This window comes from Podarcis liolepis (assembly GCF_965112155.1).
Source record: "Podarcis liolepis genome assembly, chromosome: 17".
Taxonomy (NCBI): domain Eukaryota; kingdom Metazoa; phylum Chordata; class Lepidosauria; order Squamata; family Lacertidae; genus Podarcis; species Podarcis liolepis.
Window position 1 is genome coordinate 7,798,910 of NC_139571.1, and position 27,363 is coordinate 7,826,272.

Below are 27,363 nucleotides of genomic sequence, written 5' to 3' on the forward strand. Positions count from 1 at the left end.
AAGTCAAGGTTGTCCTCCTCTTAGTTTAGTATAGCTGGACTAAAAGTGAAGGTAAAATTTTATTTTGGTAAGAGTAAGCAAGCAGCATCCTAGGCAAAGAACACGGCTGAATTTATTTCTTAAGAAAGAACTACAAAAGGTAGAAAACAGCTTTTTCACTCCAGACTACACACACGTACATCATCTGACCACAGGCACTGCCCATCTCATGGACCCAGGACACCTACAAAGCTCTTCAAACTCCACTTGAAGTCTATAGTGCAGCTAAAGCTGCTGCTGCACAAAAGATTGACACAAAATATATATTTTATACAATATGTAGATTTGCAATAAACATCTATATCACAGGTTTAAAACACTGGAAAATTGAACAAATAAGGCCATGATGGTTGAAAAACCCAAAAATATCAAGTAATTTATCTTCACCAATCTCACAATATTTAGGTGGTTTTTAGAACAAGAATTAGTAATTACATATAAAAGCACAGATATTTTTTTCTGTTTAAAACTAGAATATCTAATATTCAGTTACAAACCAGAAGAGTGATTACTTTCTTTAGAGTAGGAAGTAACCAAACCTGTTTGCTTAGTTACTAGCACAGAGGGAACAGAGGACTGGTTTCTTTTAAAAACTGAATGCAATGTTCTCATCTAGCAAGTATTTCTGCAGTCTGGAGCATCCAGACTGAGTTGAACCTGCTGATTGATAACTCTCCTTAGCTGCTCTGCAGCTAATCATCTTGGTGGACAGAGAGAATCTTGGTTCAGAGGGAATGGGTGTTGGCTTTGTGTAAGGCAGCAACTGAATAAAAAGGTAAGCTCATTCATGTTGTTGAGTCCTGCGTGATTGGTAGATCCAGCATTCTGCACAGTTCAAAGAGGGGAATAGCTAGCTTACAGAAGCAAGGTTTTTGCAAACAACATGATCCATTTTCCATATCAAAGTTAGGACTTTTCTAAAGCTAAAAGCCAATCTGCATACATTTCAGAGAGCAGGAACTAGGGGAATGCTGGAACAGATGAGTCTCATTACTTGGAACCTTGATTTACAGCCTGTCCCTTTCAGATCACTGGTTTATATGCCTGATGGGAGTACAAACCTTTAATCTCTGATGGGTGTATCTTGCTTTGTCAGGTGTGTGGGTATGTTCACATGCCTGACAGTGAAGTTAATCAGCATGCATAACCAGAAACATTTGAACACACACTGCTTTGCTGTGAATTGTTAGTAAAAGCAGCAGAAGAGGCAGGTATGATAAATAAGGTGCTTCTCTGACAGGGCAAGTGCTTATTTTTCTGCAAAGTGGGAAATGGCTATGAAGCCTGCAGTAAGGAAAGAAATATGCCTCTATCACCTGCATCCTACTTGCTGTAGTTCAAAATAATGAAGAGGTGCTTTGTGCAAATATCTCCCTTCAAGGTAGCATTCTGCTACAGGAGCAAAGCAAAAGTTTTGGCACCTGTGTTTTTCCTCTAGTCAGTCACTTCAAGGAGAAATTTGCTGGCCCACAAGTTGGGCAACTCTCTTAAGTAGCCCTTCTCTAGACTAGACTGACTGATTGCACTTTAATTGGGACTACAGAGGGGGTAAGTTCCTATTTAGCACACTATGCACTTGCTCTGCTGCAACAACTGCAGAGGGGATATCTCACTAGAAGGACCAGAAAGCCTGCTTATAATCCCAGTACTTGTAAAACCCATGTACCGCTAAGCAAGCTGGCACATTTACATGATGGGGATGATACGGAGGTGCTGTGCTCTAGGTAATTACAGCAGCTTAATATAGTTGGGTGCAGCTAAGAGCAGCCACCAGCCTATTTGGCTGAGGTTGTGGATACAATGGTAGTGGCTAGAACAATGGGATTCTCTGGTTCCTGCTGTGAGGCAGGCAGCTTCAGTAAATCAATTTCTTTTACATGGAGAATTTGGACAAACCAGAAAAGAAAAGAACCAGAAAGCACTGGCGGAGGAAGAGGAGTGCGGGGGAAGCGCACCGCCCCTGGCAGCGCAATCTCGGTGGGGTGCCATCGTGACTCTGCCCCCACCCCACGCTGGGCGCCATGCTCCCGGGATGTGCGCCAGCCCCGCCCCCGCCTGCTCTCCATCCCCACCTCCCTGGTGCCGGAGCATAAAGCTTCCAGTGGCCTGAAAGCCTCAAATCTCAGTCTTACTGGACTACCAACTATTATTATTAATTAATTAAATTCCTATGCCACCCTTTATGAGCACCTTTATATGACAACGAGGGTTAAAACATTTACATGAAGTATCTATTGGTAAGGAGAAAGGTTTCAAGGAGCTGAGGGACTACAAGGATGGTCCTGAGAGTTTCCTCCTCAACCACTTGCTTTGGTGCACATCCCTTTTTCCTTTTTCCTCCCTAGAGGTGTTTTATAGGAAAAAGAGTGCAGTATCAACCACTATGATTTGGATTCCTGGAGTGGGTGATGCTAGTGCCTGAACAAGTCTATGCTGAAAGCTAGCAATGAGCAAATGGTTTTCATACAAGCAAAATGTTTGTTGAATCCCACCTTCCAGACCCGGGTAGGTCAACACACAAAGATAACCAACAGCGGCTACACCTTTCCTGGACACAGTCTTCATGCCTTGTTACAAGCAGCTGTAATGGGTAAGGACAAACCCACTGTTGTAAGCTCTGAGCCTAGGAACTCTTCCAACTACGGCTTGTAAGGGCAGGAAGATGCTAGCATTTACAGTGCTAACTGGAGATAGTTCTGCAGTGATCTCTACTCTCCCAACTACTTCAGTTTGCTTTCCCTTTGACCCTTCCTATCACAGAACCAGTGTAATCAAGTAGGTTGCATCCACATGATTACCATCCAAATTTTGTAGCCTAATTATGCTGCAATGGTGGCTGATGGTGAGCTGTTAGCGTGGATATAGGCTTAGATAAAAGCATACTCTGTACCACAGTTCTATTGGTTGTAGAAGCTCCTACACTGAATCCCACCTGACTGCAGTGTATCAAGCAGGCTTTGGCCTCCAAGCGCTCACAAGAGGACTGACTAACCCTATCCTATGCATTGTGACAGCCGTAATAAAACCATAAGTGGAATCAATGTATCCAGACCCCGTTACTTGGTTAATGGAAGGTCTGCCCCACCCCCACACCACCCTCCACACCTGCAAAAGCTAAGTATCTGTCTGCCACTGTTGATCGCACTGAAAAGCTAGCCTTGCATAATGGTCAGATGCTTAACACAGACAGGTGAGTTAGCCGTGTCTGGCAGAAGGCGGTACTGTTTATGCCACCATTTTGCATGCCGAGAAGCCCAGCACTGAAGAGTTTTATAATTAGTGCAGCTAATTATCTGGCGTGGCTGAAATGCGGCACCATTTTGTCACAGCTGTACCAGGAGTCCAGTGCAAAGGACACTGACTCAAAGATCCTACTAGTATTGCATCCCATTCCTACTCAAGACACTAAAGCAGGGATGGGAGAACTTTTGGCTCTCTGGATGCTGCTGAACTTCCATCAGCCCCAGATAGCATAGCCAGAGGTCAGAGATGATGGGGGTTCAAAGTCCAACATCTCAAAGGCCACATTCCCCACCCCTGATTTAAAGGGATCACTTAGCCTGACTTTGGGTTAACAAGGGCTTCCTGACTTGTCACAACGGATAATCAAATCTGCCCAGAGAGACAAATTTCTGGCCAGTCACCAGCAGCAGCACCAATCAGCTTAAAACTGCATACAATAAAGCTAATCAGGAACAGTATAGCATCTGAGAACACAGCTGCTTCATGCCTTCTCTGCACCCAAATGTAGCAGCAGGAGTACAGAAGTGGTAGAATCCTATGAGTTTTGCAGCGAGAGTTCAATTGCATGTTATGAAAGAATTATCTGTAAATTCAGACATGCTTATTGAGAATGAAAGGGGGGGTAGGGCAGAAATCAAGCTAAGCAATGGGTTGGTTGGAAGGAGTTGCTCAGAGCAATAAGCCCTGGACAACTTCTAAGCAGCTGGAAAAATGAGAATTAGTTATATTAAAAACCAGAAATTGTCAGGCATAGAGCCAGGGCCACCCACTGTAGACCGTAATACTGCAGCGTTGCAGCTCCTCTTCTAATGAGACCCTGTCTGCTGCAAGGAGTCTGCAGGCAGTTAAGGTCTGACTGGGCTACAAAGAGAGTACAGCATGTGGTGCATGCCCACACATGCATGTGGTCATTAGGAACATGTCCGTGGCAAATGGGAGCTTGGATACCATTGTGGCAGTACAGGTACATGCTGCCCTCTTCAAAGTATCATCTCACATATCCATTAGCTTGAGGCAGTCCAACGTCCAGTAGCACACACCACACTTGAGAAAACCCATTGTTGCATTTAGCCACTGTCATAGAACACAGGAAAGAGTAACCTAGGATCCATGTTGAAGCTATGGGATGAATACAGCACAGCACCTCACCCCAAAACAGGCACAATTCTTGTTGCTGGGAGTTCTAAACCCAAGCACTGACCACTCCTCAAGTTCCTTGATGCTCAAACCAGGAGCCCAACAGCCTCCAGAAGTACAAAACTAAGGCAGATGCCCAGGAACAACAAAAACTCCCAGGCAGACACAGGAAAAGTTCCCCATCATCTAGTGACATTCAGCCTGATCTGAGGAAGCAGCTGGAGTGCCACTTCCCAGGCAGCCATCTCTGTGACTCATCTGGCTACCCATATAAAGAAACTTAGGCTTGCTAGATACTGTGCATGGCCTAGTCCTTGCCAAGAGACAGTAATGGCTAGACCCCAGGTGAACCTACCCCAGTTTAATAACTGAATAGCACTCACTGCTCTGGGAGCGGAGACCGTGGGGGCTGGGACTTGTGCCTGGGCAAGCACCCCCTCCAACTGACAGTGGAAAGCAGCCATGGATGAGGGGCATGGGGCAGAAGGACTAAGCCAACTTCCAGGGAACCCAGGTTATCAGAGCAGCAGCTGGAATGAGGCAGAAACCAGCCCAAGTCGCCCAAACCAGCCCCTTCGGTGCTGCTAGGGGCTGGGAAGGCTGTTGGGGTGAGTGCTCCTAACTGGGGGCTTGCTTGGGCTACACTGGGCTACAGGTGAGACGGAGAGGTGTGAAATGAAAGCGCGTTGCATACCACTTGGAGATAGGGAACAGCTCATCTTTATCGCAGGGCAGCGCAACGCAGCGCAAGGTGCATCCTGGCCTCCTGCCGGCCACTTGGTAGTCAGTCCCTCCTGCACTGCTTTTTAACTGGAGGGCAGCGCTTGTACAAAGATGCCCCGGGAGTCTGTCCGTGCCAGCTTCGAAGGTGGCTCCATAGACTCTGCTGTTAAGCTGCTGGACTCGTTGGAGCTGAGAGATAATTCTTGGGGCATTTCTTCATCACTCTCGTCTTCCTCTTCCTCTTCCTCATCTGATTTAGAAAGAGAGATGGTTACAGCAATCCTGAGACTTGCAGCCTGATTGAAAGAACCTGAGACTGATATAATGCAAAAACCAGCCTATTTTGTCCCCTCAATCCTCAGAGATGTCTTTTCCAAACCACAGCCTGGGTGGGTCCAGCTTTGTCCAGCTGACAAATAACAGCAGGGAACTAGACAGTCATCAGCTATCACCTTGGAAGCCTAAGTAAAACCCACCTATTAGCCATGATATCTAAATAGAGCCTCCATGCTCAGAGGTGAAATATTAATATAAATATCACCTACCAACAGTTAAGGCCCATCACCTACTTGCCTTTTATAAGAGTTTCTGAGAGGCACCTGGAAGGCTCCATTCAAGATATAATGCTGGATTAGACCTTCAGTCTTATCCAGCAAATGTAAAAGGTCTTAAATACTTATATTAAAGTGTTTGTTGCTACCACTGACTCCTTCCTTTGCCCAAGTCTTCTTCCTCAGGCCAGAGAACTTGGGGACAGGGGAGAGTATTGTACTGCCTGTGGGAAGACTGCAAATGGAACTTTAGCATAGCAACACACTCTCTACCAGTGATTCCCAGGAACTGGTATTTTGCTAGCAACTGGCATTAAATGAACAGGTGATGATGTAAATACACCCTCCACAGCTCCAGGGACAGCTTGTAACACAACCAGTCCCTTCCTGACTGAGCATCCCCTTCCTTCCTTTCTCCCTCTCTCTCTTACACGTTTTGTTTGTTTGAGGATCACCTTCCCTCAGGGCTAATTTGTCGAGCACATGCTGCTGAGGCCAGCACCAAAAGTGGATGAAGCCGCATCTTCTGCCACCCACTTTTCTCCTTTTGCCTCTTCTTCCTCACCAAAAGAATGTTCTTGCCAGGTCTGAACTGAGGACGCTTTTTAAAAAAATAGGTCAAGAGCTGCATGTCCCTGCTTTATATCTAGGAATTCTTCACTTATAACCACACACAGGGGATTGCTATCATTCCCATCTTACAGGTGGGGAAAAAATTGAAGTAAAGAGAATGAAATGGGACCAAGGTCATTTTGAATTCATAGCTTCACTGAGCTTGAAGCCAGCTAATGAGCCCTTGATTTCATTCTGTGTTCTAGTCTTGCATCCAGGAGAGCAGAAAGACCTGTCCAGTACTGTAAGATTATCCAGAAAAAGAGGGCAGCCACAAGCAAACCAAAGGACAATGCAGTAAACAAACTTGTCTCTTTCTCTCTCTATGTAATTTGTTTTAAACTCTTTTTAATCTTGTATTTTAAATAGGTATGACCCCCCCCGGAGGGTGGTTAATAGCACGTCAAAGTGCAAGTAGATAAATAGGTACTGCTCTGGCAGAAAGGTAAACGGCGTTTCCATGCGCTGCTCTGGTTTGCCAGAAGCGGCTTAGTCATGCTGGCCACATGACCCAGAAGCTGTCAGTGGACAAACACCGGCTCCCTCGGCCAGTAAACTGAGATGAGCACCGCAACCCCAGAGTTGTCCACGACTAGACTTAACGGTCAGGGGTCCCTTTACCTTTATGGTCTAGGCAGCCAACATGCTTCAGAGCTGAAAAATCTGGGCTCCAATGCTGGCTTAGCTCTTGAATTCAGTGAATAGCCTCAGGTAACCTCCCTCCTTCAGTTTCTCTTTCATACTAGACAAATGGGAAGAGCACTACCGCCTCACACATTGTAAGTGGGAGGGAGAGTAATGGCCCCAAAGTCTCTAACATCTACCACTGGCAAAGCCTAAGCATTTGGCCTCCCGAGGGGCTGGGCGATACCTTTATCCGGATCCAAGGGGTTCAAGGAGCTCGTCAGGTTTGCAAACTTAAAAAGAAACAAAGAAAACATACATCAGGATCTTCCCACATTATAGACTACCCTGCCTGTAGCCTAATGCTACCTCACACAGCCCTTCTATGCTGGTGGGCCCTGCTCTTTTTCTCAGGCAGAGATCTGGGATAGGGGGAGAAACAGTCCAGAGACCCACCCCCCTCTCCAGAACATGGCAATGAACTCTCCGTGGCCTAAAAATTGGAGGTGCTGGTGGGGCACTACTTCTTGTTTGCATTTCGCTGATTTCTTGACCTCCGCACAAGCATCTACCAGCTAATGGAACATGGATGGCAAGTCTTGGATTAGGCATGCCTCCACACTCACTGGTAAGCACTGGGCAAGCGAAAGTGTATCATGCTAGTGTGTGGAACTTTTAAGACCACAGTCTTAAACTAAACACGTTGGGGCTCTGCATACAAACAGAGGCACAGATTCAACATTTCTGTAGCTCAGCACTAGAGTGCATACAAAAGGTCCAAGATTTAATCCCTGACCTGCCCAGTTAGCAGAATCTTAAGATTGGGTTGGAAGAGGAGACTAGAGATTCATAAAAATTACTACCAGAGAGGCATTATTGACCAAGATGGATCAATGATTTGACAAATAAATATAAGGCAGCTTCATATGTCCAAAAGCTCCCTAGTGTTAACAGGGGGGGGGGGGGAGATTCTTGATTCTGACATCCCAGCCAAGGGCATGTCAATCAGAATGGTTCTAGCTCTTTAAGCAAGATTTTCCAACCTCAAGTCCAAAGCCCATAACACCTACCTCTCCCATGACAGCAATGGGAGTCTCTCCCTTGGCCTGGGCCACACGGTGCTCTATCAGGTAGTACATGTACTCGTCATAGAGGAGACGGATGAGATGGAAGGAGCCAAAACTGGCTGCGCTCCGCAGGGTCAGATCCCGAATCACCATAGAGCTGGAGAAAGAAGGAACCCAATGCTGCAGTTACCATGCAGGCAGCAGGGAAGGACTTTGCAGTGACCTGTGTGAGGCCAACCCCCCCCCCCCGTCTTCCATTCTGTGTGCGCACTACGCCATAATTGCAACGCCCTGCACCCCCCCCTCTGCTCAGCACCCAGTGCAGGAGAACCAGTTGCACGGCCCTACATCTGCATCTACAGGCAGCATCACAAGGCACATAAACCACCCTGTTTCACAGGCATGGCTAAACAGCAGGGGGAAAGTCTATGGCTGGGCTGGGTGTGAGCCCAGAACCAAGCCCAACACTCTGCTTCTCACCTTCTACTTACCTGTAGAAGGACCACTTGAGGAGGAAGAGTTTGGCGGCTTTGGGGAAGCTGGGGCTGCCATGGTAGGGCTTCAGGACCTGGCTGACCACGCCATCCAGCCACACGGCCCACTGTTCCAGAGAGTTCTGCTGCTGCAGAGTCATCTTAAAGTCCTGCTCAAGGCGCTCCACCACACGATTCTCGCACCGACATACCCATGAGGCCTGCTCCTGCGGAGCAGCAAGAGGAGGAAGAAAGGTGTCTCCAGTGGGGTTTCTCTTCTCCCATTGGGTAAGCCAATGACCCACTTTGAAGCTACTTAAATGAACTGTAGAATCAAATTGGCCAGGGAAATCGGGTACCGTGGAGTCTCAAATGCCAACAAAATGCAGTCAATGGCTATGAAGGCAAATCCCTCGTAATGGATGGGATGAAAAGGAGATCTAGACGGCCCAGAGTCCAGACTGCCCAAAGAATCTGCCATTGGAGGGGGAGGGGGAGCAGTTTGCAGCAAGGGAGCTGGCTTACTTGTGCCCACCTAAAATCATCACGGTTTTAGCCAGATAATTTCACTGTCCCGCTAAGTCATCACTGGGCACCCAACTAAAAAGATACGTTCATTGCTAGAATTAATCAAGATACCTTTTCACAAGTAATAATCATCTTCTGGAACTCACAATCACAGGATGTGGTGGTCACTAGTTTAGGGCCAAGTTGCAGTAAGGCCTAGTTCATGGAATTGTTGGACTCCAATTCCCATCAGTGCCAGCTAGCACGACCAATGGTCAGGGGTGCTGGGCATTGTAGTTCAGCAGCATCTGAAGCACAAGTACCCCTATTCCTACTCCAGTTATATGAATACAAATGTGCTGTTAAGTGGGGGGCAGGGGAGAGACGGGGGAGAGGATCTGAAGCAAAGAAGTGGGTTAAGGATGAAGCAGCCCCCCCCCCACTGCTTCTCATCACACACTGCTTCCAAATCTGCTTTTTCTGGGAGCACAAGAAAAAGGGGCGTCAGCACTGTGTTCATGTGTATGTGCAACATCTAGAAGGCTTTAAAACATATTCAGTAAGAACAGGTCCATCAACAGCCATTAGCCATCAAACGGAAATCAACTATCCTCCAAGGACCAAATTCTGGGAACAATCCATAGGAAGGGTCCTTCTTTTTGTGTCCTACCTGTGAGCTCCCAGTGCACATGTGCCACTATGAGTAAGTCCTATGTTGAAGCAGATGGGCCTAGCAAATAAGCTGTAAGGCCTGTGTCTGACACAACTCTTATTTCGACCACTCCAAATGCCAAATAAGGCCTTGGGGTTAAATGAGACCAGTCAATAGGAAGATCATTTGCAGCTCCTGGATTCAAAATGGGAGAGGAAGGAAACAGCGGCAGAAGTGTGGAGGTTGTTACCTGGACATTAGTAAAATCCACCCTGTTGAGATCACTCAGCATCTGATTGATTTGGGCAGTGTTCTGTAAAACAGCCCGGGCAGCCTGGGCAAGGTGGTTTAGGGAGGTGTAACGCCGCAGCGTCTGGGCAAAGGCACTTGCTGCTGCAACCTGAGAGACAAAACACAGTAACACACATTTCCCACCAGCCCCAAACTGAGGAGCTAGGAGTTTGTTCTGCTGCCACCCCCACTAGGAAGCGGGGTGGGGGAGGAGTGGCTCCAACTGTTGAAAAGAGCCAACTGTGGCATCGAATTCTGGTCACTGGTGCAGAGGCAGAAAACCTCACCCAAGGTGACTTGGTAGTTGTATACTGATCTGCCGCAACACAGACTGAAGGCTCCAGAGAGCACCGCCTTAAGACCTCCTAGTCTCAGAAAAATGGGAAGCCAAGACCAACGGCACCCCACAACTTCCCACATCCGGCTCACCTTAACGCGGACCATCTCTTCTGGAATATTCATCATGGCATTCGTCAGCCAGCTCTCCAAACTTTTTGCAAAATTTCGGATTGCTTGCGTCAAGGCACCTGGGGAAGGATGTAACATTAGCATGGCCGGTTTCAAGATGGTTGACAGTCCTCTCTTCATGGGGGTAGTGGAGAATAAGTCCAAGGGCAACATGGCACTGAGGGGGTGGCTTAAATGCCTCCACCTCAGGCCAAAGAGGCTTCCTACCCAAACCTGCACATGAGGCCGATCACCCAACCCACTAAGGAACAAGGCAGGAGCACCTGGCAGAGCCCCACCAGCAGCTGAAGGATCCTGATTTCAGCATTGGTATTGGCTGTGGCTCTAGGCTTGGGACAGCCTGTTGCAGGCCTCGGATATGAGCTGGGCAGGATGAGCTTACTCGGAATGGGCCGGAGCACTTCTGGAATCAGGACCTCTACCAGCCCCTGGTACAGCAAGTTGTCACAGTCCTTCGTCCATTTGAGGACAGGCTCGTACTTGGACAGTGTCACCAAGCAGCTCTTTGGGAGACGCTTCTCTGCTTCGTCTTGACTAAATAGGAAACAGAGACACCTGGTTAAAGAGCACCATCACCAAGCCACAACTCAGATTATCAAGACCCATCAGCTATGCCAGCAGCCCTTGCCTAGGAACAGCAAATAGATTTTGGATAATAGATGTTTAAGGGCCTGCGGGGCAAAGGTGGAGATAAGATGCTAGGCAGTTATGATGGTAAAACAACTTCCCATTTTGGTTCCCCTGCAAAGGTTCATATTTCCTCTGTTATAAGAAGTTCATTAACAAGTTGTTATTCTTCCCCCTATCCGTTTCATTTTCCGCCTGTCCCATTTACAACCCCTACATTTAGCCTTTATATCCTAATGTGGCCATGCCAGCCAAGTCCTCTGTCAGCCTGAATCAACAGGCCTGCAGGGCAGTGAACTGCTCCATTCATTTTGATACAGAAGCAGATTCTGTATTAAAGGAGCCTACAGACTATACTCAAGAGATGCTGGGGAAAATAATCTGAGTACTGGTGGCAGAGGAAGATGCAGGGAACTTGAGGAGAAGCTGATACAGGAATGGAATGTCAATTCAGCAAAGTCTGCGAATGCCTAGATTAAATCAAAACTGGTGGGAGTTTTTTTTACTGTCGTTCTACTCCCATAGGCATATATGCCTAACTCTCCACTGAGTGCTGGGCTGACTATAAGCTGCAAGCCCTTGCTGCCTAGTGGCGTCTGTGCCTCAGGCTGGCTACCCGTGGTAAGTGTGATATCCTTCTTAAAGGGATGAGAAAAGACATTACAGCACTGAAGTGCTATATAGCAGGGGAAACATGGAAGTGATTTTGTTGCTCAAACAGTTGAGAAATGCACCCAGACCTGGATCATGGAGACAGTAGCCTGTCCTTAGTGCTCAGTAGTCTGATGCACTTCTTAGCAAAAAGCCAATCCCATGTACTTTTCAAGAGAAGTCACTGTCACCAGAAATGACAGCCTCTGCGTCATAAATTTGCAAAGCACCCCACAGCATGTAGTTCATTTTTATATAAATGCCAAAAAACAAAGACTCACATATCGATGGGGGTGGCTTCACTGGGCTGGTTCAAATTGTACCTCCAAAAAGTCTTCCAGAGTGTCTCCACCAGTGTGAATTGCAAGTTTACCATCACATCAACAATGGCCTGAGGAAGAGAAGTAGTTGTATGACTTAATTCTAGACCTGCCAGGCAGGAACAGAGATAGCAGGATCCTCCCTGCTAAATTACCGTATTGTTCGCTCTATAAGACGCACCAGACCACAAGACGCACCTAGTTTTTGGAGGAGGAAAACAAGAAAAAAAATATTCTGAATCTCAGAAGCCGGAACAACAAGAGGGATCGCTGCACAGCGAAAGCAGCGATCCCTCTTGCTGTTCTGGCTTCTGGGATAGCTGCGCAGCCTGCATTCGCTCCATAAGACGCACACACATTTCCCTTTACTTTTTAGGAGGAAAAAAGTGAGTCTTATAGAGCAAAAAATGCGGTAATTTGTTCCTATCAACAAGATGATAGGCTGCCTTTAAAGAGTCAACCCAGTAGTCCAGCACATTCTGTCATTTCTGAATTCAAAGCCAATACTCTGCTAATACTCAAGCAGAATATTTCAGAGAGCAGATAGAGCATAAAGGCTGCTCGGGTGGGGTTCACGGACAGACTCAATACAAATTATTTCATATTGAAGCAAAACTCTAATTATTCCATCTGTGCCATGCAAATTGAGTACCTGCCTGGAAGGTGTGCTGCCTGACTTGCTTTCCCCCAGTGATTAAATCACATTAATTTCAGTTATTCACTCATGTATGGTAACCCTACTTTGAGCAAGTGTTTCTTCAGTCTCACAACAGATGTCCCTCAATCTGAAATGTGTGTATGTCTACTCTCAACTTCACACATATACGCTCGAGCACTAAAAAACTAATGCTACAATAAATTCATTAATCTTTAAGAAATCTATGCAGATGGCAAGATGCTTCTGAATTCCATGATGCTTCTTGTAGTTAAAACATCTGCACAAATGCTGCAGCTAGAACAGACCATTCACCAGCTTAGGTGCTTAAAAGCTTCCTCTGAATAAAAATAAACAAACAAACAAAAAACTTGTAGGGGCTGTCCATTTGCTACCAGGCGAAGTTCAAGACTCTTCTTTTAATTTACAAGGGCTTAACAACTTGGGCTCAGGATACGTTAAGGACTACCTGACTCCTTATATCCCTGCCCAATCACAGAGGTCTTGAGGTGAGTCACAGTCAGTGGTCCCCCATGACTCAGATGTTCAGCTTGTATACGAGGATCCAAGCATTTAGTATTGTGGGCACAGTGATGCGGAACTTCCTCCCAACTGAGATCAGACAGGCCCCCCTCTGTTGAATTTCTGGTGCTTGGGGCAGACCTTTCTACTTCACTAGGAATCTTAAGTAAGTTTTCTGATGTTGTCGTTCATTTTAATTGATTTTATCTTTATTGTTTCTTTCACAATCCTACTGTATAACACTTAGAGAATACAGCATTGAGCATATACCCATATAAATAGTTGAAAAAAAAACCTTTAAAAATTAGCTCAAGCTGACTGTTTAAAAAACTAAGATCCTAAAATCAAGGCACACAACTATTTTGTGGAAACTCTCTCAGGGATGAAAACCCCTCCAAGGGTGAGTTAACACAATCAGCCTGAGCAACAGGTATATCACCTCCAAAACAAGTTATGAGAATAACAATGCCTGAGATTTTCAAAAGTTTAGGCAACTGAACGGCAAAAAAGTCACCCACAGATTACTGCATCGGGGGCATCACGTAATGAGTTTAGAACAGGCAAAGCTGTGGCAGCAGTATAACTGACCTGCAAGGCAGTCTAGAAATGTTTAATAAAATGAAACAATTAAAGGAAGACAACTCAGAAGAGAAATTCAAAAGGGGTTAAGTTGACCTGGTTCTGCTTCCACTGACATGGCTTTGCCTAGAAGTAGCCAGAGCAATGCCAGGCCTACAAGCAAGCATGTGGGGCTGCAGAGGGCGATCCATTTGATGCACACCTGCCTGGTAGGCACATTAGCCTGCTACTTTCCAACTGCATCCAGTGGACTGTCATTAGGGCTGCAGTCCCTCATGGGCAACCTTCCATGCCACTAGCGGGCAGGTTTAGAGGGAGGAAATGTGGAAGGGGAGTGAGTTCCAAGGCTACACTCCAGTCACACAGAAGCTGTTTGTACAATCCACCTGCTTACCCTGCAAACAGACCCATCACTCCACCCTCTCTGGAGGCAAGCAAGAGGCATTGCCATAGTTCAGGGGTACATTCCATCCAAGCAAGAACATTCAAGGCGGGTATGGAGCAGGGCCAGGCAAGGAACCGGAGGCTCTCCACCCCTGCCTAGATTTCCCTTTCCAATGTGCTCTCCTGATATACCTCGCAATGCTCTCGATAGAGCGACTGGAAAGACTTCACATCTTCGGCTCCAATGCCCTCAGGGAGGGACTTCCCTTGTAGGTCTATCTCTGCAAAGTCAGGCAGGCTGCGAGAGGCATCTGTGAGGAGGAGAGAGACATCAGCCCTCCAAGCCCAACCCTGGGTCCCAAGGAGCTGCCCCACCTTGACATTGTCTGCTGAAGTTTGATTGAACAGGTGGTGGTTTATCTGGATCAGGATCTATAGCTTCTCAGGGGACTGGGGAGTTGTGTTTCCATGGCCCACTCTATCCTTGGCCACAAGGGCGAGACTGCCAGCACTGAAGCCACACAGACCTACTTCAAATGCAACATGGACACAAAATGGTTGTCGCCCAAAAATAATTCCTTGTAGTGAGGACTCCGTGCAGGGGTTGTGGTAATGCATGCCAAGAACTTCCCACATACAGTGACCCTACCATGTGAAAAAATCTCATTCCAGTGCTGCATTTCCTGGGAAATGGAGGTTCTCTGCAATACTTGGCCCTGAGATGGTGTTCCTACCACACAAGACACCGTCTAAGGCATGAGTAGGCAAACTAAGGCCCAGGGGCCGGATTTGGCCCAAATGCCTTCTAAATCCAGCCTGCGGACGGTCTGGGAATCAGCGTATTTTTACATGAGTAGAATGTGTCCTTTTATTTAAAATGCATCTCTGGGTTATTTGTGGGGCATAGGAATTTGTTCATCCCCCCCCCCAAAAAAATATAGTCCGGCCCCCCACAAGGTCTGAGGGACAGTGGACCGCCCCCCTGCTGAAAATGTTTGCTGACCCCTGGTCTAAGGTATCAAACAAGTCACATCAGGCACGGGGCCACAGAATCTCCAAGAAAAAAGTCATCTTCTGTGAGCCAGGTGGTCAAACATACAACCCTAACAACTGCATGGAGAGGCTTGTGTTGCATGTCCTCTGCTTCCATCTCAAAGACCTCACTCTGCCATGTGCAAAAGAGTGGCCCTCCTTACCCAGGAATTGCTGGTACTGTTGTACTTGGGCACTGATGTCAGACAGCCCCGAGGCTTGCTGCTGCCCGACAGCCACTCCATTGGTCATGCCTTCCATCTTCTGAATGGGTTTGAGCCTATAAGGCAGAACAACTTGAAGTCAGCCCACAACACATCACAGTAACACCCATAGCATGTGCCTATGTCAAGAGCATGGGATAGAGAGAGAAAGGGGTTGCCTCAGATTCTGTTATGGAAAAATCTTCTTCAGCAGATTCAAAAACATTTCAAGGTCCTGATGCCACTTTTCACACTGGGGAGAACTTCAAGAATGTCTATCTCACCAAAGAAGTTACCGTATTTTTCGCTCCATAGGACGCACCGGACCATAGGAGGGGGAGAACAGGGGAAAATATTTTTTTCTTGTTCTCCCCCTCTAAAACAAGGTGCGTTCAAGGTACATTCACCAGAGCTTGTGGGGCTGGCGGTGGGGGGAAGCGCTGCTTTCCCCCACCGCCAGCCTCAAAGATCCCTGAAGCCTTTGGAGCGCAGTGCCCTGCTGCCCTGCAGAGGTTTGCGCGCAGCCGTCCCCAAGCTGGAGCAGCGAGACGGAGCCCTCCGTCTAGCTGTTCTGGCTTGGGAACAGCCTTGCTAGCTTCTGCAGGACAGCGGGGTGAAGGCACCCCGCTGCCCTGCAGAGGTTTGCGCGCAGCCGTCCCCAAGCTAGAGCAGCGAGACGGAGCGCTCCGCAATGCTCCGTCTTCCTGTTCTGGCTTTGGGCTTAGTGGCGTAGCCTGCATTCGCTCTATAGGATGCACACACATTTCCCCTTAATTTTTGGAGGTGGAAATGTGCGTCCTATAGAACGAAAAATACGGTACTCAGTTCCAAGAGGATAATAGCACTACAAGGGCCCCCAGTTTTGGGGACCTGCATACAGCACTCTACTCTTTCATATAATGCTTGTGCTACATGGTCCTTGGTTTGCCTTGCTGATATGTACACTTTGCAACTGTAATAATATTTTGTACCTGCCAGGGTTTCAGTCCTGACTTCCTCCCAGCCCTACCTGAAGGTACCAGAAATTGATGCTCAGACCTTCTGTTTGCTAAGGATGTGCTCTGCTACTAAACTACGGCCCTTCCCCTGAACTATCTCCTACCTTTGCTTCTGAGAAAAGGGCTGTTGCCTCATGGCCAAGTGTTGCTGATCCTCCATGAGCCGCAGCAACGGGGAGTTAGCTTTGATGCGTAGCCCGTAGTAGTGGTATTTGGAGTTTCCTCTGAAAGAAAAGTGAAGTGAGAAAACATAAGCCTCCATATAAATAAACCCCTTGGACCACAACAAAACATACACCACCAGACACAGAGAGATGCTATCAAGGTACCCTTAGGTACATAACAGGCCAAATTCAACTAACCAGTGCCACTAGTGGAAGCCCACGCAAGAACTTCGGCTGGCGCAATGGGACTTTTCTTACCTCTCCTCCCCGTATATCCTATTGCTAGTTACCAGGAGGAAGATGTAAATAATAAAAAACGATTTTGCCCATTTGGCCATCACTGGCATGGTGCAAATCAGATCAGTGTGAGTCCAGGCATTAGGCCTCTGCATTAAGAAGCAAGCTCCCTTTTAGGAGACATTTGGTACCTTCCAAGTGCTCTGAGAAAGGGTGGATTTTGTATGTGCCTCTCCCTGCCCTGCCCTGTACAGCACACCCCATGCTCTGCTCAATCTGAGGTTTGTGAATGGGAAACAAGGTGGGCTTTAGTGCTGACAATAACTGTATTCCTGAAGCTCCCGGGGGATGCCGAGATGCTTGGCAGCTTAGGCACCTTGCATTTTTATTCTGCGATGCTGCCACGCAGCCCACGGGAAAGTCATTTTTCATTTACCTGGTTCCAAGCCGGCGTGTGCGAAGTCCCATAAACACTGAGCGGATGAGCTTGCCAAAGGAAGCTGCATTGACTGGCTCCAGTTTCTGCTCCTGGCAATGCAGGAGGTAATGGCAATACAAGGTACTCCGTGGAAGGCTTACACCTTCCGCAGTCTCATAGTTATCCAACAGCCACTGGACCTGCAAAGAAACAGGAATCCAAGTTACGGGCCTTCAAAGCCCTTTGGTTTGCAGTTATTGAAGGGAATAGTTCAGGTACTGTCACAATCTCTCTCAATGAATGGTTCGTATGGTGCAACCCACGCTTGGGAGGTGGGCACCATCTTCATAAGCCATGTGAGGATCCATTCTCTTCCCACTCCCAGGGTCCCAAAGTTATACAAGAGAAGGCCGTGTTGATGCCAAAGTCAAACATCTAACACTCCTATATTATTAGGTAAAGGGACCCCTGACCATTAGGTCCAGTTGCAGATGACTCTGGGATTGCGGAGCTCATCTTGCTTTATTGGCCGAGGAAGCCAGCATACAGCTTCCAGGTAATGTGGCCAGCATGACTAAGCCACTTCTGGCAAACCAGAGCAGTGCACAGAAACACTGTTTACCTTCCCGTTGGAGTGGTACCTATTTATCTACTTGCACTTCATGCTTTCGAACTGCTAGGTTGGCAGGAGCAGGGACCAAGAAACGGGAACTCACCCCGTCACAGGGATTCAAACTGCCAACCTTCTGATCGGCAAGCCCTAGGCTCTGTGGTTTAACCCACAGCGCCTTCTTTTAAATAAGAACCACGCATCTTTTTACAGGCCTTAGACTGAAATCCTATGGAAGCAGTATACAGACCTGCCATTAGATTCCCCCTTCACGCCCCAACTTTCGCAGCCCTGGCCCTACCAACATTGGTGCTCCAGAGCTGGCATGGTAGGGCCAAAAGGGGTTTGCAGGTCAGGGCTGGTTCGGGGACATGCTGGGAAACGACCAGGGAAAGGCCTGAATTACGCCAAACCCAGGACTGAATTAGGCCAGTCCAAGAGCCGGAGTACCTCAATCCCATTTCTTTTCCTCCCATTGTTTCCATTGAAGAACTAAGGAATTGTTTCCTGTGAGAACTAATGAATTCTAATGCGTCTAAAGACACACAGAAGAGAAAGCTGGCACATTTCAGTTAGATCCACCATGAGGTAAAGAGTGCTTTCGGAAGGCTGGTCTCAGAGAACAAGACCCATGAAGTAGGGAAAGTAGCATCAAGGGCCAGAAAATTTTCAAGGGCCAGAAAATCTAAGCAAGAGCATTCCCTCTTATCAGGAGACAAAAACCACAAATAAATTCTCTGTGCAAGCTATATTAACTTATGGCAGAGATGGGGAATCTGTGTCCCTCCAGATGTTGATGGACTCAAATTCCCATCACCCTCAGCCAACATGGCCAATGATCAGGATGATGGGAGGTGTAGTCCAGTAACATTTGGAAGGACACAGGTTTCCCCGCCTCTGACTTAGGAAATGAAACACTTCTGTCTATCTACATTGAAGCTGTGCAAGAAGATGGCAAATTGTGCCCTCTGGGTGAAATCTGTCGTGTTCCACTCTGCTGCCTTTAATGACATCCAAACATGCTACTTTCCCTCATGATAGGGCTGTCTTGGGTGGCATCTTTTATTGAACCAGCTTCTGGTTCATCATTCACTAGAATGATCAAAGCTATCGTTTTCCTTTGAGTCTCAAAAGCACTATGAATTACTTCATACTTTCACATGCCTACTGTAATACAAATGTTCAATGCACCTTTAAAAGATATAAAATCATTCCATCAGAAAGAGCCCCAGGCCTACCAAATAATAATAATAATAATAATAATAATAATAATAATAATAATAATAATAATAATTCTACCCCATCGCGGAAATGTCCTCTTTGAAGGGCAAAAGAACACTGAACAGAGGAACATGAATAAGTGTTTAATTCTCTAAGTCAGTGGTTTTCAGACTTGCTACCTTCAAAGGACATTTTCCATGTCAACTTGTCCACAACAGAACCCCTAGCATTGCAGAGAATGCTGGGACATTTTCTTGAACGCACAGGGTGCTGCTATTGACTGTTAGGGCTCAAGGTTGCTCTGTGTGGACTGAGAGTGCACCCAAAAGGGGCCCAATACTTTCCTGCTGCTGCACCTTGAACAGAATGATCAGCTGTGGGCAGGCAAGCCATCTCAGGGAAGCTTGCCCCAGTCATCATGGGTCTTCTAATTAAAGAACCCTGAGAAGTCTCCAAGGAACCCCAGGTTCCCTGGAACACAGCCATGAAAACCACTGCTCTAAGAGCACTTGGACAAGCTGCTGAAAAAAGCAAAGAGGCTCCCGGAAGCTCCAATCCCCTTGAATGAACAGCAAGGTATCCAGAACGAGACTCAGACTTACAGTTGCAGGGGAGGCACGAGTGGTGTGCGAGTACGACTGGCTTGAACTTCCCAGCATGTAACCTCCTTGAATCACGTAGGTCCCGGTGCTGCTGCTGCCACTGCCTCCTCCACCGCCACCACCAGTGCTGCCACCGCCACCACCATTTCCATTTCCACCTCCTCCTCCTCCTCCAGCACTGCTGCCTCCGCTTGGGTTGGCTATGATTTGCCCTCCAGAGACATACATGGGCACTGACCCACTGCTGGCCACAGTCTGGGAGGTTGCTGGGGTGGAGACCTGGGTTGGGGTGCCTTGCGATTCATAGTAGTTTGCGCCAGTGTTCTGAGTGTAGAGAGGGGTTTCCGTGTAAGGGTAAGTGTTGGAGCGTCTGAAAACAGGAGAAAGAGGTGCTGTTTCCATCTCCGATTTCCAAGTGAAGAAAAACAACCACTTGTTATAGAGAAATGGCAGCTAAACATATACACCACCCTACAATGAGCAAAAAGGAGAAGGCTGTACATCTCCACTCCTTTACCATGCTTTTTGCTTAGATCAAGATGATTTAGCTCAGGGGTCACAACTGATGGCTCCTTGGCCAAACCCAGCCCCCAAGTGATTTCACTTGGGTTTTTCCCATTAGAAAACAGGGACAATTTACCGCCAATCCACCAATCTTCTTCAAGGCAGCACTTCAGAATAACTTCCCTGATTTTCGACAACATTCACTATATAAACTTTCATTTTCTATTTTTTACAAAACAATAATAAACAGTTCATTTTTTAAAAGAAAAATCTAAGTTCATACTCCCATCGTTTCATTTATAATAAAAAGGGGAAATGTCTAAGAGATATTGTCCACACCCTAGTGCTTCATCTGTGTTTGGTGTTTGTATGCAATGTTCTAAGTTAAAAGGCAAAGGACCCCTGGATGGTTAAGTCCCGTCAAATTTGACTATGGGGTGCGGCGCTCATCTCACTTCAGGACGGGGGAGCTGGCATTTGTCCACAGACAGCTTTCTGGGTCATGTGGCCAGCATGACTAAACCACTTCTAGCACAACAAGACACTGACAAGTGCCAGAGAGCACAGAAATGCCATTTACCTTCCTGCCGCAGTAGTACCTATTTATTTACTCGTGCTGGCATGCTTTCGAACTGCTAGCTTGGCAGGAGCTGGGACAGAGCAACGGGAGCTCACCCCGTTGTGCAGACTTGAACTGCCGACCTTCCGATTGGCAAGGCTCAGCACCACCTGCTCCCAGAACGTAATGTTCTTTCTGGCTGCGACTGGGTGCAGATACTCCATAACCATTAACCCCTCATTGCTAGGTGGCACCAATGTTGTGATGGAACCTGGCCATCCAGAAAGACATTTCCAGCCGCTAGATCATTGTCTGGCCATCTATGCACAGGGAAGTTGACCGTCTCTGGCTTAAGATACAGAATAGAATCAATTAGCATCTGTGTGAAGATCTGAGTCTCTTGCAACCTGCACCTGACAGGAGTCCATGCCCGGCTCACTGTGAGCTTGAATGCTGGGGTAGCACTGGTATGATAAAGCCTTCCTTCTTACCAGGCATGTACTCACATGGTACTTGCTGTGTAGCTGGCATCACCTCCTTCCACATACTGCACCTGGTTGGGATAGACATGCTGCACAGGTACCTGCTGGAGCTGCTGCACCTGAGAACACAGCAAGCCCACAAAGAGAGGAAAGGAAAAGAGGTGAGACAGGATGGGCCAAGGTCGCTGCGCTCTACTCTCTCTAATCCCTCCCAAGAGGATGCTCTAGACAAAAGGCGACCTCTCTGCCTTCCTAATTGCCACACCTACTGTCAATCTGCTTGTAGCTGTCATCACCTGTCTCATGATTTATATTTGCCTCTATATCTGGCATTGATCTAGCAGACATTAAACGTGGGAGGAGGGGGTTCGGGGGGCGGGACTCTAGTATGCTTATTCCCATGGACCAAGGATTCCCCCACAAGTCAGAGCCATGGTGAGGAAAGTCAGGAACCCAGGGTCCACATACTCTGATCCTGGCAAAAGCAGCACAATGGTATAACATGGAGAAGGAAGTGCTGGGGGCGCTTGCTAGGCAGGCAAGAGCCCCCAACAGATTCTCTTGCTTTCCCTTCTGGAATGCTAAGGTGCAGAACTGCATGCAATTCCATCACTTCTAAAGGTCACTTTGCACGTTTTTGTTAAGAGTGCAGCTAAAATGTTGCAACTGTACATCTACAAGAGCAAAGTGCAGGTGTGAGAAATATACATTTGCATTATGCAGATGCACTTGTAGGACAGCCATGATTGGCTGCAGTTGCCCTCGAGTGCATGCTCAGTGGCAAACCTGGGTTTGCTCCTGTGTAATGTGTGAAATGGCCCTTTGCAACAATGGTACAATATTGGTTTTATGGAAAAACATGGATTATAGCACACCTTTATAAACAAGAGGCCTTTTACCTGCCATGATGGTTCTAATGTCTTACAATCTGATGAGGTGATTTGAAGAAAACTCAGTTTCCACTCATTAGACAGCAGCTAACTTTGGCTCAGGGAGCTGCCTTTGTTTCAGTAGCTGATACAGTTTTAGGGCAAACAGGCTAAGTAGTCCTCATACAATCAGTACTGCGTGATTTAGCTTACCTAGATCAGACCTTGTTCATAAACATAGATGCAGTTATCTGGGATCCTGGCTAGCTATGGCAAGCCTCTGTTCTGGCTCCCAAATACTGAAAGTCCTGCACAAAACGTAGCATGCTTATCTGGTGGCATATGTCTCCCACAAACCCCAATCCCTCAAGACTTCCATATCTACACCTGATTCAAGCAAATGAAATCAAAATCACATCCAGTGCTGAAGAGGTCCAAGAATTTCAATTTCTCTGGCAGTATGTGGGGAAGGAAAGAGGGTTGCTCTACCATTGCTAATTAAGAGGAGAGTCACAATCGTAGAGAAGGGGATAATGCTGGCAAGCTCTTGCTACCTGACTCTGTGGGAAGGGAAATGCACAGAGCTTGCTATTCTTGGATCTCAATCGGTGCCCTCTGCAGGACCTACTTTAAGTGCTGTAGCTGCTGTTCCAAACACTAGCACCTGAGGCACTCTCTGAATCTTGACTCTCTGGTCAGGGCTGGAGTGATGAGAGGAGAGGAATGGCAGCTGCTCTATCACCACCTTCTGTTGTGGCAGGAGGAGCGGTTGAGGAAGCATGCGGACCAGCTCCACCCACTGCTCCGAGGCAGAATCTAGAGAATGCATGTAGTGGAGCCTGTGCTCTGGGCCAGATAAGCAGCAGCTGGCCAGCTGGGGTGCACTGTTGCTGCTGCTGCTGCTGCACTCTAGGGAGAGACCTTGCTGCACTCCTTGTTGCTCTTGCTGCTGCGACTGCTGATTGCTCTTAGAAGGGCCACTGTCTGCACTCTAAACAATAAACAGAGAGACTGAAGCAATCAGAGATAGTGGAGAAACCCAGAAATGTCCTGCCGGAATGAAGGATTAAGGCAGAGGGTGGTATTCAATTAAATAATTGCAGAAGCAGAATGAGTTCCACTTGCGCAAGGGAACTTCCCCTCTTCTTTTCCCAATGCCATTCGTATCCAGGGAACCTGCAGAACAGATTGAGGATGGTGGAAGTTCTGTTGCACAAGGAGAGATTGTGTTGATGGAATATTCCCCTTAATGCTACTTTGATTACAACCCAGAAGGTCCACGCATCCTGCCTCATCTGCATTTTGCCCAATGAGCCCAAGGCATTCTATAATTGTGGCTAAGAAGGTTCCTTACAAAGCAAGAACTGGCAGGGATGAGAACCTTCCCCATCTTCATTGTCTAGAATTTATGGTGATCACCGTGGGGCTGGGCGAGTTATGGGTGACTACTAACCACTTCTTCAAGAGAAGAAGGGTGTGAGGGAGTTTGGATATATCCAGAAAGCTAGTTCTGGGTGGGAAAGATTTAAACGTCCCACCGCTGAGGAATTCAGGACAGGAATGGGTGCAAAGGCTTTAATGCCCTGGCACTGGCTAGCTGTCTTGGGGAGCAGCTAATCTAGGAATATCCTCCATGGCAGATCACAGCCGCTACCAAAGTAGGGCAGCCAGAAAGCAACAGTCAAATCTCTTTCTTACCTCTTGAGTAACATGAACCTGCTGGAGTCCTTGCACTGCCAGCTGCTGAACTGTGCCTGGTTTGGGAGTTGTCTGCACAACAGATCTCTGCAGAAACAAACCAGAATTTATCAGAATTATTGGATGGCAGAGGTGATACAAGGCCTCCTTGCCTCAAGGATAGCTGTAGTCGAGCTTGCAATACATACTGACAAGAGCAGGCCAATGGGAACCTAACCCTAACCCTAGGACATGAAACATGCAAAGTAATGATTTTTCTTTTTACAGAAGTCTTACAAAAATACTATTCTCACAAAAGGCCCTACAAACATATTACTTCATTTGGGTATTCCAAAGAATCTGAACACAATTAGGAGAAACTCAACAAAGCCCTCTTGTCGGCATAAGCATTTCTGTTCCAAGGCTTCTCCTGACCCTCTCCAGGCCAATTTGGGTGGGGTGGGGTTGGGGAAGAGATTCCTGTTGTACTAGGACAGTGATGGTCAAACTTGGCCCTCCAGCTGTTTTGGGACTACAATTCCCATCATCCCTGACCACTGGTCCTGTTAGCTAGGCATGATGGGAGTTGTAGTCCAAAAACAGCTGGAGGGCCAAGTTTGGCCATCACTGCACTAGCAGAGGTCCTCATGTGGGCTTCCACAACTGAGATTGCTTAGTTGATTCTGGCCCATTAATTTTATATTAGTCTTATAAATCTGAATTGCACCCCAAAACATCACGCGGAAAGTTTGATTTCTGAAAACTAAATATCACATAAATACATCAGTTTGTAGCAATGTGAAAGGGACAGTTGTTTAGAGTTACACATATCTGGCATTTGGTGTGACACCTCCACAACAAAACAAAGGTAAACTATAGGAAAGTTCACACTACCTTATAACTGAAAGCAGTGGCTACATGGAGTGCAATAAAGATCTTGAAAGTGCTTAGAAACTGTTAACAGATAGAACTTTGAAAATCTAGTGTGAACCCTTGACAAGCTGCAGCTTTTGCTACCCGAAAATCCGATCACATTACCATGACTGGGAAGAGACCACAAGATATTGGCAAGCAAAGATACAGCACCTCTTGTGCTACAGGCACTTGCTGGACTCCGTGAACCTGGAGCTGCTGCACTTGTCCCGGTTTAGCAGCAGAGCTGCTGTTCTGGACAGGGGAACGCTGAAAGGCAAGGAAGGAGACTTTACTTTTGGGTATGGACGAAGGAGCAAGGCATAACATAACTGCATGATGTACTACTGTCTCAGAATTCATGCTTACTTTCTCTCCTCCTGGAGTCAGGTGGTGTCCCTCCCTCAGTCATGGTGCACTCTACTTCTAAGAAAAACTTCCACATGGTCATTATACTGCTGATGAACATTTTATGGAAGAGAACGGTTGTCCAGCGCTACCAATTTTTATAACAAAAAAGCAGGAGGGGACACCACACGCACTGCTATATTCTTTGCTTAAGTCTGTTGGTTAGAAGAGGGGCACTGAGTTGTGCCCAACATTGGGGGGCCCGTCGCACGCATCACAACATTGTGCAGCTGTCGCAGACCTCCCAAGTGTCTGTGCAGCGTCTCCCGACACTGCACAAGCAAGGCAACTTTCGGCCAGGCCACACCGCTCCGTGCAGTGTCTCTCAAAACTGTGCAGCTGGGGTGATTTCCAGGATGGTGGAGGACCATGGACAAAGGTAGGAGGGAGGAAGCAGACAGGCGAGAAAGGACTCAGCCTCCTCAGGATGGGGGGGGCGGGTTTCAGCCCCATCCCAACAGATATGGGGGGGGGGCTGAAGACGCCTCAGCTTTATAGAGTTGGTGCCTATGGAGGTCAGATATCAAATATTCTAAGTAACTTGCATTTCTTCCCAGGTTACATATGGTGCTATCTACAAAAATGACAGAATGAACATAAACTGGATATTGAAAAATGGCAACACACAGAAACCAGTCCAGTCTCAGTCTCCTGGGACATTAATTGTCTAACCTGTATATTGAAGCAAAGGATGCTTTACGGAAACAACAGAATATAAGGCTGCTAAATGATCACAGCCTGGGCACAGTAACACACACACACGCACACACACACACACACACTTGACGCAAAATAGGCATGTTGTCTTTTCTGGCGATCATTCGTAGTCAAGTAAGATTGTCTTCCATGAATATGGTCTTAACAGTGTCCGTAAGTGACTGTGGAGGCCAATTCTAGGGAGCGGGTGGCACTGTGGTCTAAACCATTGAGCCTCTTGGGCTTGCCGATCAGAAGGTCGGCAGCTTGAGCCTGTGTAACGGGGTGAGCCCCTGCTTTGTCCCAGCTTCTACCCACCTAGCAGTTCAAAAGCATACCAACATAAGGAGATAAGTAGGTACCGCTGCAGTGGGAAAATAAACAGTGTTTCTGTGCGCTCTGGCACTTGTCATGGTGTCCTGTTACGCCAGAAGTGGTTTACTCATGCTGGCCACATGACCCAGAAAGCTGTCTGCAGACAAACGCTGGCTCCCTCGGCCTGAAGCGAGATGAGCGCTGTACCACACAGTCAAGTTTGACTGGACTTAACCGTCCAGGGATCCTTTACCGTTACCTAGCAGGCATGTGGTAGGGCTGTAACCCTTCAAGTAATCTGTCAATTTCTTTAGGCCACGGTAACTTAAATTCATCCTACAGCCCTAGGACAGCCTACCCCAACCTCCCCACCCCCAGTATCTTGGACTACAATTCCCATCGGTCCCAGTTAACACAGATGAAGGGGCTTGTAGTCTGCAACAGCTGCAGGGCACCAGGCTGAGGAAGGCTCATCTAGACAAGCTGATCTGTAAGCTAGAGAAGTCCCCATTAAAGCGGATACAATCAACTTAATCCTCAAAGTGGCTAACAAATATGATACAGCAGGTTTCCAAGGGTTCTGATGTCACCCTGTAGGCCAACTTCAAGTAGGTTCCCAAATCACTTGGAAAAGCCCCATTGGATGCAACTGTGACAGAGAAATTTTGTGTTTTCAGTGCCACCACAAGTAGGCTCACTAATTATCTCTTTTTGATCAGATTTGCACTGAGATTTATGCTGTGCAGGTCTTAGTAATCTTTCATCTTGCCTCATTGCTCCTACCTCACTGGTAAGCCAGGGAGCAGACTGAGCTCTGTGATTTGTGAGAGGATGCTTAGGAGCAACTGAGGTTGGATAAGAACCCATTGCCAAGTAATGAGAAGATGTTCCCAGGTCTCACAGAATATGATAGTCACAAGGGAGCTTAGGAGGAAACTGGAAATGGGCATCAACTGTGGAGGAACCAGGAAGTAGCTGATGAAGAAAAGAAGTATCGGACTGATCAGGCAGATAAATAAATGAGCAACATCATTCAACACAGTGAAGGCAAAACTAGGCTTTCTTTGACTCATGGCGGATGGAACATCTGAACAGGCTTTCCAAACATCTGGCCACCCACCTCAGGTGAAGAGTGGACCTGCTGCACACCATGGACGGCCAGCGCAACAGCTCCTCCTTTACCAGCCTGTGAAGTACTCTGTACCACCAGCCGCTGAAACAGGATGACATAAAAGAAGCAAGCCCTGGTTAATTACCGTATCTCCAGGAGAAGGTTCAGAAGCTACTGACCAGTGGACTACCAAAGAACTGCTCACCAACCAAACACACAC

General features: G+C 47.3%; 1 protein-coding gene across 5 annotated transcripts in view; it reads right to left on the minus strand.

The window, feature by feature from the left end:
• Positions 1 to 89: 89 nt before the first annotated feature.
• Positions 90 to 27,363, minus strand: part of RFX1 (regulatory factor X1) — a 49,979-nt gene continuing 22,705 nt past the window's right edge. For 3 of the 5 annotated variants that reach the window (XM_083482926.1, XM_083482928.1, XM_083482927.1), the window contains 18 exons: positions 27,153 to 27,245; positions 24,788 to 24,883; positions 23,723 to 23,809; positions 22,653 to 23,015; positions 21,180 to 21,274; positions 19,611 to 19,980; positions 17,196 to 17,377; positions 16,463 to 16,582; positions 15,322 to 15,437; positions 14,318 to 14,436; positions 11,947 to 12,056; positions 10,770 to 10,921; positions 10,349 to 10,446; positions 9,879 to 10,028; positions 8,488 to 8,696; positions 8,000 to 8,153; positions 7,177 to 7,222; positions 90 to 5,392 (listed from right to left, as the gene is read on the minus strand). In XM_083482926.1, coding sequence (XP_083339052.1) covers positions 5,226 to 5,392; positions 7,177 to 7,222; positions 8,000 to 8,153; positions 8,488 to 8,696; positions 9,879 to 10,028; positions 10,349 to 10,446; positions 10,770 to 10,921; positions 11,947 to 12,056; positions 14,318 to 14,436; positions 15,322 to 15,437; positions 16,463 to 16,582; positions 17,196 to 17,377; positions 19,611 to 19,980; positions 21,180 to 21,274; positions 22,653 to 23,015; positions 23,723 to 23,809; positions 24,788 to 24,883; positions 27,153 to 27,245 — 2,727 coding nt within the window. In that variant the 3' untranslated portion in view covers positions 90 to 5,225. The remainder of the gene's footprint in view (positions 5,393 to 7,176; positions 7,223 to 7,999; positions 8,154 to 8,487; positions 8,697 to 9,878; positions 10,029 to 10,348; positions 10,447 to 10,769; positions 10,922 to 11,946; positions 12,057 to 14,317; positions 14,437 to 15,321; positions 15,438 to 16,462; positions 16,583 to 17,195; positions 17,378 to 19,610; positions 19,981 to 21,179; positions 21,275 to 22,652; positions 23,016 to 23,722; positions 23,810 to 24,787; positions 24,884 to 27,152; positions 27,246 to 27,363) is intronic. The other 2 variants (XM_083482929.1, XM_083482930.1) reach the window with 1 other exon arrangement.